This window comes from Mya arenaria, chromosome 6 (assembly GCF_026914265.1).
Source record: "Mya arenaria isolate MELC-2E11 chromosome 6, ASM2691426v1".
In the NCBI taxonomy this organism is placed as follows: Eukaryota; Metazoa; Mollusca; class Bivalvia; order Myida; family Myidae; genus Mya; species Mya arenaria.
Genome location: NC_069127.1, coordinates 41,026,341 through 41,036,340, shown reverse-complemented (window position 1 = coordinate 41,036,340; position 10,000 = coordinate 41,026,341). Strand labels below are relative to the sequence as shown.

Here is a 10,000-nt window from a genome sequence, read left to right as displayed (position 1 = left end):
ACTACTACTACTACTACTACTACTACTATTTCTTCTTCTTCTACCACTACTTCTACTACTACTACTACTACTACTACTACTACTACTACTACTACTACTACTACTACTACTACTACTACTACTATTACTACTACTACTACTGCTACTACTACTACTACTACTACTACTACTACTACTACTACTACTACTACTACATCTACCTACCTACTACTACTTCTACTACTACTACTACTACTATTACTACCACTACTTCTACTACTATTTCCTCTACTATTATTTCTGACTAAATGTCAAAGCCAATGCACGAATTTGATAGAAATTTATCCTTTTGGCCATCATAGGTCTACATACAATCTTTTACTAATACTACTAGTTCATGGGAGATTTTTAGAAATCATACTTTTAAACATTTTTGTTTCGCTTTTTGAATATGTCATGTTTTATATGCGATTATTTTGATCTCCGAGTTGTAATTAATGTTCTTTAAGTATTCACTATGTTATGCTTGTATTGTTATATGAAACATGCACATTCCCTTTTATTGCCTCACCCTTTAAGATTCATTCGCATTTATGATTGTACTGTATTGTATCTAATTGTTTGATTATGTTTGTATGCTATCTTTGATTGATTTATGTATGTACATATTTTTACATTATGCATATGTCTACAAAAACGAAGAAGTGAATGGTGATTTTTACTACATATAACTCCAACATCTTCTCCATGTCCACAGTTGTGCTGTCCCCAAGGTTTGAACATACACAAGTCGATTGAAATCTCGTTTCCTTGGCACACAACATCGTCCAGCCAAATCGGGCCATTACCTGCACCGAAATCGGTATCCGAAAGTACCGCCACATTGTCCCTGGAATTGAAGTCTGATTAATACATATTTTATGATAACATTGCAATTTCATTGATATTTGCCCTTTCTACTCATTATATATGCAACTTATTATGATATTTTAAAAACGACCCTTTGCTCCAGACTGCCAATAAATTTTGAATTTCACATGAATAATAATTTAAAGGGAAGATATTTTTTTTTTAAAACAATAAATGACCAATAAATTTATTAACAGTTTCTTTATCACTTACGAATTAAGCAAAATAACTTACGTATTATATCCGAGCTGTCGACATACGACCTTGGCAAAGTTTATGTCTGTATGATCATCACAGATTGTACCCCATGTTCCATTGTGGAGTACTTCAACACGACCCTCATATTGCGTTTTACCGTTACGTAGTCTATAGCATGTGAACCTTAAGAAAGAAAAAAATGAATTTCAATCATATCGTGCCTTTGTAAATGTCAACATTCCATTGTGAAAAGCTACCGCAAGATCCTCCACTGGCCGTTTGGTAGTCGAATAAAACTGGTGTTAATAGTTTCTGCTGCAAAATGGAAATATTGAAATAAAATTTTAGTATGACTATGACAGTTCCAAAATTCTAATATAACTCGCAACCAATGTGCCAAAGGAAAACATATTAATTAGACATTCTGCAATGCGACGAGGTTTTCAAATTACGCTTTTAAAAGGATTTTGCAAATTAAACGAGTGGTTAATAGGAATACAAATTGAAAAGTAACACTATGCCATAGGACTCTCAACAGGTAAATGAAAGGCTGTTGAAAAAATATCAAAGTATTTTATTTATATGGAACTCGTTGCGTTTTATTAGCAGTGTGCTTTAAACATGAATGTAAGGCAATCAGATTGATATCCATAACGGGAATGTTAAACAAGTGAAATACAATAAAGGTTTAACAATGACACTTAAAGTGTGGCCTTGGCTTTAGACCTCCAAACATGGGATAATTTCTACTATCGCTCAATGCACGGCCAACTTTCAGTCCGAAGAGGCCAAATTTAAAGGAATTTTGACCAATGACCCTTAAGTGTGACATTGACCTTCTGACATGGTTCTAACTCGCGACTACCCGACTTTTCGTGGTTAACATTAGTGCACATTTATTCATTACGTTCATTTTGTTCAATTTCGGAAGTCATCTTTGACGCCATATTGAGCTTGTATGGTCAACATGTTCTTTAATTACTTAAAGGTACCATTATTCGATGCTAACAGGTACAAAGCGATAATTTCTGACCACATATAAATTTGAAAGAAACTCCTCATTTGGGTTAATTTGGCAGCCATCTTAGAGCTTGATTTTTATCATGTCCAAACTGATATTTGAACGGTTAAAGTAAACTGAAATTCTGATTTGTACTGATCAGTAAATTGAACAAATGGTTAAACTGAACATTACTTCTTCGAATCCAACACACTTAAAATAAACGATTAGTGTTAAATTAATGAATTTTACTTTTTAATATTTACATTTTAAATCAAATAACAAACTTGTTTGCAAACTAAAGCACTTTATTTAGTCATTATGGAATGTCTTAATCAAAGTAAAAACATGAGTTACAAAAGAAGTTTTGATAGCGTGAGTATTCAAGATAATTGTGTTGATGCATTTTTACTACAGGACAACTTTAGATATCAAACTTTGCATAACTCCGTCAATTTAGGTAAAAATACAATTGATAATGAATTCAGTAAGTTAACAATTTTATTTGAAAAACGAACACTTACAATTAAAATGTTGCCCTATCCTGTTTTATTCAAAACAATATCATTAAGATAATTTCTGAAAACAATCAAAGCAAGTGGTAATTAAATAAATGATCGGACTTTTTCAAACATTTGGCAACTATCTGGATACAAGATACAAGATACAAGAACCATTATTGAAAGTCGGGTACATGCTTACAACGAGCTATTTTTCGACATGATCTACGAACATACATACAAATAAAAACATAACGAAGATATGGTGACCTGGATAAAAAAGCATACAGTTTTAAATAGATACTATATTGGAACATGTATTTACAAAAGCCGTCTCTTATTATAATCATGAATGCATTTACAAAACGTAAGATTAGAACACTGTATACTGTGATAAATAAAATAGTTTTTGCGGCTGTATGGACAGAGGACACGCGCAAGGTTCCGTAAGTTGACCTACTACTTTAAATGTTTAGTTCTTATAGGAGTACACAATAAGAAACATCGTCTATTTTTAAACAGCAAAATTGTAAGTAGTATTATGTACAAGGGAATTACAGCATGGTAGAGTGATGTGTAGTTAGTTAAAATGTTATAAATAATTAAAATGTTATAAATAGTTTAGCTTTTAGTAAACGTTTTTTGGAAGTATTGCTAAGAGGAGATACAGTCCAAACTCGTTAGTCGACTTTGTCGGGACCTAGGGAATAAACATTCGACACATCCGAAATACAAAAAGTATAACCAATCCTAACACATATGTGTTTGATACATGTCCGACATCCAACTTGAATAGAACGGTGTGTTTACGGTCGTGAAAACAGCAAACGTATTATTTAAAAATAAAGTGATACAAAAATGAATTATTTGTGCCAAATTAATTTTATTCACGTTTACGGATTACACAAATCAAATATTAAACCACAATTGCATTCACTTGTATATTGTAAGACAACTGTAAAGCACATATGTTATGCCCGTTTGTTTTCTACATGCAGTGAAGAGAAATAAACTCGTCACGTAACTTCGTCAATAAACTCTGTAATCAAAAACACCTTTAATTATTCACTCTTAGTAACCCATAAACCTCAATTATGAAAGTTTGTTATTTTGACACGCACGGTAATTTAGCGACAAACCTCCATGATAACTTTCGCACCTACATCTCGATCTACAGTTCGACATAAGAGACAAGAAAAATGTCTGAAATTCGACCACTGGGACTGAAATAGGAGGTCGACATAGCAAAAACATCGAGATAGGAGAATCGACACAAGCAAATTTAATTTATATAGAATAAGAAGGAATAAATTCTGGACCGGAGCAAAAAAGTCGACATAACCGAAAAATCGAGATATCCGACGTTGACATAGCGAGTTTGCAATGTACTTCATTTTAACATGTAATTTAAATACTATTAGATTTTTCTTATATTATCAAAAACAGTAGCGTACAAAGGCAAGGTTGCTTCTATGATTGGGTCAATTCTACCTACAAGTTACTATCCAAATCTTTGCTCGGGCACCGTCCTGACAACATCAGCACCTACCACTGTGTTAGAATTTTAATTAAAAATGTCATATAGTAAAATCTCAACAAATACTTGCCGAAAACAAACCACAAGCAGTTGAACGTGATAAAACAATCCATCGAAAGGTTCCTGAATTTAATATCAAATCAAATTCATATTTTATGAATATGGAATTCATTTCGCTTTATTGGCATGATGGTAAATTGGCATGTGCTTTGACTAGGAATGTAAGTGGTGACAAATTGATGGCTATGCATAACAGGGATGTCAATCAAGTAAAATACAAGCAGATCGTGCCACTGACCCTTAAAATTTTATACATATATACATTGGTCTTGCAGGGAGAAAATTTGTGCAATCTGCCAATGCATGGCCTGGTTACAGCTCGGAGAAGCCAACATACAAGACATTTTGAACAATGACCTTTATGTGACCTTGGACTTTGATCTATTGTTAGGTCCTTTAATCCGTGGACATGTTACAGCCCGGACTCATAATAACACAAGGAGGTTTTGGCATTTAGTGTGTTTATGATTTTTACCTACTGACATAGGTCTTGCACGCGGCATGCCAATTACCCGTGGCGAATATGCGTTATCTAAAAATCAACTTTAGCATGACCAAGCTACAGCCCGGATACAATATAAATTAGTGCATAACACTCGTCTAGCCACCGGACCCCACCGGACCCCATACGAACTTCAATTTAATTACATAGGTTTTCCTTCAGTCTTGGTAATATTTCACTTTTCATCAGTCAATATTGTACAAAATCCATTTTTTTAAAACACAATTCAGAACTGCCAACTGGTACAATCAATACGGTGAAATCTCCATTTCTATTTTAAGACACTTTGATATAACGGCCATGTTTTGACGCAAGGTTGGTATGTTAGATTCTATGTAGCGTTAAGCACATAGATATTGCCTGTGTCTAAAGTAATCTTTTATTTAACTGTAAGAAGTAATATATCGTCAGAATCACTGAATGAATTTGAAATATCAAATAGAAGTCTTAAATCAGTTCTTATATCGTAGATTAAATAGATGTTTTAAGTCAACTTTCATTTTTTTCAATTTGGCAAATATCTTACTAGCCTTATTGATCTGATGGATTGTCAAAATGGTTTTTTGATTATAATACATGTACATTTGTATATTTTTATTTTTTTTATTTTTCAATGTTTACAATTGAATTATCATGATGATTTCTGACTAAATGTCAAAGCCAATGCACATATTTGAAAGAAAGTAATTATTTTGGTACATTTTAAAGCCCATCATTAGAATAACATACATTCTATAACTAAGACTACTAGTTCATAATACTATCCTAAATCCTTCTTTCAAACATCTTGCTTTAGCTAGATTAAATATTTTATGATATTTTTAATGGGAGCGTTTTGATATCCAAATGGTCAAATATGTTCCTTAAGAGTTGACTTTCTTAAGTTTGCATTTTTATATGAAACATTCGCTTGCCTTCTATGTTTTTTCCTATAAATCGGTAACATTCACGATAGTACTTACTACAGTTTCTAAATTATTTATTATGCTTGTACCCTGTGTATGCTTGATTGATGTATGAACTGTACTTATTTTAATATATTTTTATTGTACTCTTTAGAAACGGAAAAATAAAAGGTGATATATACTACATGTAACTCCGACATCTTGATTATGTCCGCAGTTGTGCTGTCCCCATGGTCGTGACATACACATGTCGATCACAGTCTCGTTTCCTTGACAAGTAACATCGTCCAGCCAATCTGACCACTGCCTGCACCGAAATAGGCATGCGAACGTAACGTCACATTGTCACTGAAATTAAGAATGGCTGATACATTAAATTTTAGAAATGCGATATTTTTATCATTGACTCTTTGCACTCATGAACTATGCAAATGATTAAAAAGTGTTTTTGTTACACAATCACTTTAAATGCTCAATGCATAAAGACACTCACTTGATTCTGATTCCTGGAATGCAATTCATTTTGCATTTGTGTATCCCATACTTCCAATAAATTTGGAAACTATTGGCATGAACACGTGATAAAAGCAAAGAAAAAGAATTTTACTAAGGTAATAAAATGCTTAACCAAGAACTACCTCTTTTTTGTTTTGATTAAATCATTTATCTATTTAGTAAAATAACATACGTAGCATATCCGAGCTGTCGGCACACGACCTTGGCAAAGTTTGTGTCTATACCATCCCCACAGACGGAACCCCATGTTCCATTGTGAAGTACTTCAACACGTCCCTCTAATTGCGTTGTACCGTTACGTAGTCTGATAGCACGTGAATCTGAAGAAATAAAAATTTGAATTCGATCATATCGTGGCTTTTAAAATGTCAACATTCCATTGTGAAAAGCTACCGCAAGATCCTCTGCATGCCGTTTGGTAGTCGAATAGAACTGGTGTCGATAGTGCCTGAAAAAAGGAAATATTGAATTAAATTCTAGTATAGCTATGACAGTTCTAAAATTATAAAAGGACTCGCAACCATTGTGTAAAAAACATATTTACTAGATATGCTGCAATGCGACCAGGTTTTCAATTTACGATTTTAGAAGATTTTTGGAAATCGAACGAATAATTTATAGGCCTACAAATGGACATGGGTTAACACTTTGCCCTAGTACTCTCAACAATTATACCTAAATCAAAACATATAAAATAATGCAGGTGGCAAGGGTAACAATTGTTCAATGACCAAACATAAATTTGAAAGAAATTCATGGTTTTGTTCCATTTGGCGATAATTCAAGATTTCGGTTTTTATCTTGTACAAAATTATATTTGAACCATCAAAGGGAACGGAAACTCAGATTTGTTTTGATCCTCATATTGAACGAAGGTTAAACACTACACTTTATTTTCAAATTCAACACACTTAAAAAACTTTTGGGTGTTTAATACATGAACATTTATTAGATGTGTGGCTTTCGATTATTTTACATTTTAAGTTTTACATTTTAACTCAAATAACATACTTGTTTGCAAGATAAATCACATTTATTAATTGTATATGGACTGTCTTTATCACAGTGAAATTATGTGTTACAAAAGAAGTGTTGACATGTTGACTAATAAATATACTTTTAATGAATATATTATTAAAAAGACATTCGAATTTATTCAATTATAAATTGAACATGTTATCAGTGTAATTGTAAAATTGACATTTAAACTTTAAATATTGCACCATCCTATTTGCATTCAGAACAATATCATTAAAATGATTTTAGAAAAACAATCAAAGCAAATGACAGATCATATAAAATTTAACATTTTCGAGCATTTGACAACCATCATGATACAAGGTACAAGATACAAGTATCTTTATTTAAAGTTGGGTATATGCTTACAAGAAACATTATCCAAATGAGTTGTGTATGAGGGTATATGCTTATAAGAAACATTATCTAAATGAGCAATTTTCAGGCATGAACAACAAACATACATAAGATATCAAAACATAACAAAGACCTTGTGACCTGTAAATAAAAGTTCATAATTGTGAAATAGGTACAATAATGGAAACAATATTTACAAAAGCCGTTTGTTAACATATGCATGCATACAATTACAAAAAGTAAGATGGATAAGAGCACAGTATACTGTGATAACATCAAGCAGTTGCCTTAGCTGTACATACACTCATCACACGACTGTTCCTCTACTTGACCTACCACTGGAAAATGGTTAGTTATTTCAATTAAAAGTATCAATTAAGTATGCTCGTTTACTTTTAAAACAGGAAAATGTAAGTAGCATTATGTACATGGGAAATTTAGCAGTGTACAATGATTTTGTAGTGTGTAAAAATGTTTCAAAAATGTAGCTTGCTAGAAAACGTCTTTGGAAAAAAATGCGAAGAGGCGATGCTTAATTTATAGTGTAATTTAAATACTACTAGATGTTGCTGAAATTATTAGGAACAGTAGCGTACAAAGGCATAGTTGCTCCAATGATTGGGTAAATTCCTACCTAAAGGTAACCATCCACATCTCTGTCCGGCCACCGTCCTGACAATGTCAGTACCTTCCACTGTGTAAGAATGTTGATTAAAATTCCAAATCGTAGCACCTTAACAAATACTTGCCGAAAATACCCTCAAGTAGTTATATGTGTTCGACAGATGTTAATGATATATAAATTTGAAACAATGATAAATATATATTAGCCCTTGTTTTTGTTTGTTTCATTTATTGAATTTTATTAATATTCACAATGCCTACTGAAATCTTTTCTGATATTTGAATGCCACATCTTGTTTAGTGGATGTAGGCCATCCCACTGAAAACACTCCTTTTCCGCGGAGACAAGAGATAAAAGATAATCAGCGGAACTCCTTATCATTCTCAATTTCTTCTTATGTATAAGTTATAAAAGCGTATTTGCACAGTTGGCATTAACTAGCGGGACCTGTCCAGGTGCGGCTCAGCATTCTAATTTCTAGGTAAGTTTAAGAGCACCTTATTTTCTTTGGGAGGCTATTCCACGGAGAGAGTTTTTTTCCGATATTTAGTTGTTCTTTCTGTTGGCTCATCTACAAAGTTTACATATCTGAGATTGAAATTACATGTCACAAACTCAACAAGGTTTTGAACATATTCTGGTGAATCACTGAGCATATATTTGTATGTTTCAATAGCGATGAATGAATCATATGTAATGTTGGCAATTGAACTCATGCAGAATATTTTCGTAAGTTGAGGTGTACTCTTTAAAAGAAATTGTTAAAGCTATTTTCTATTATTTGATGGTACTGCTTCAAAAATGCCAAAACATTTAAAGTTAATAAGCTGTATAATTATTGATTTAAAAAATGCTTAGTTTTTGAAGATTATTCAGTTGCTTGGCTGTCGTTTTGCACATTGAAGAATTCTACGCATTATTTAAGGAATTAATTGTGGGGTTGATGTCATTTTCGTGGTATGAACGCAATTGGGCTGGTCTAAGAGTGTGGAGTCCGAAGGACTCCACGCGTACTTTGACCATATAACATATTGACCGTACATTTACATTTTTTTGGACTGAAATACTATCCATAACTTAAATCCATTGTTCATTGAAGTAACCCGAAGTCAATATTTGAAGACAAATCACATGTATGCGTCACATGTATGCGAAAAAGGTATATGAACACTTTCGATACAATATGTATGTAAACCATTATCATTGACATAAATAAGCATAACATAGTTTTCAAGATCATATTACATAACATAAAGACTACAAAGGTGACACACCAATTCAAAATGATAAGGTTAATCAATTAAATACTAGACTAAATGCGAATGTTTAGAATAAGGTTTCAATTATTGTACGAGAATGTTGAGTCTACAATAAATAACATAGTAGTATAACCAGTAGCCGAATAATTAAACCTAATACTAACAAACCTCGGGTACAAGTTGGGAAAAACCCATCTAATTGGCCGACAGCTTGACATGTCCTTACAAGATCGCCATTAGTATGGATGTGACCTACTGCACATGTGTACGTAACTTTCATGTTGTATGCAATGGCTGCCCCAGAATCTTTGGAAGCGTCTTTTACGTCCGGTACAGAGCACGCTTCTGTGAAAACGAATATATAACAAACAATAACACTTCAATTGCAACGTTGTACTTACTCTTGAAATCTTTACAAGGACTTTAACAGATTGCATGTTAACAACATTATCTATTTATTTTGTTCAAATGGATTTGTTTAATTTATGTGATTGCATAAACACTATACGACAGCAGAAAGTCTCATTTGAAATACATTCAAGCTTACTATGATTTAATTTGAACTGCATTATCTTTATTTATAGTAAAAGTCAGTACCGCCTGTTGTCTGTTCAATTTATGTTATTAAATAATTTT

At 32.6% G+C, this 10,000-nt stretch overlaps 1 protein-coding gene across 1 annotated transcript in view; it reads right to left on the bottom strand.

Moving 5' to 3' along the window:
* LOC128237790 (deleted in malignant brain tumors 1 protein-like) overlaps nucleotides 1-10,000 on the bottom strand; it is a 431,829-nt gene that overhangs the window by 71,955 nt on the left and 349,874 nt on the right. The window contains exons 17-21 of the mRNA XM_052953374.1: nucleotides 9,533-9,709; nucleotides 6,279-6,426; nucleotides 5,849-5,938; nucleotides 1,123-1,269; nucleotides 702-868 (exon numbers count right to left, since the gene is read on the bottom strand). Of these exons, the coding sequence (XP_052809334.1) occupies nucleotides 702-868; nucleotides 1,123-1,269; nucleotides 5,849-5,938; nucleotides 6,279-6,426; nucleotides 9,533-9,709 (729 nt within the window). The remainder of the gene's footprint in view (nucleotides 1-701; nucleotides 869-1,122; nucleotides 1,270-5,848; nucleotides 5,939-6,278; nucleotides 6,427-9,532; nucleotides 9,710-10,000) is intronic.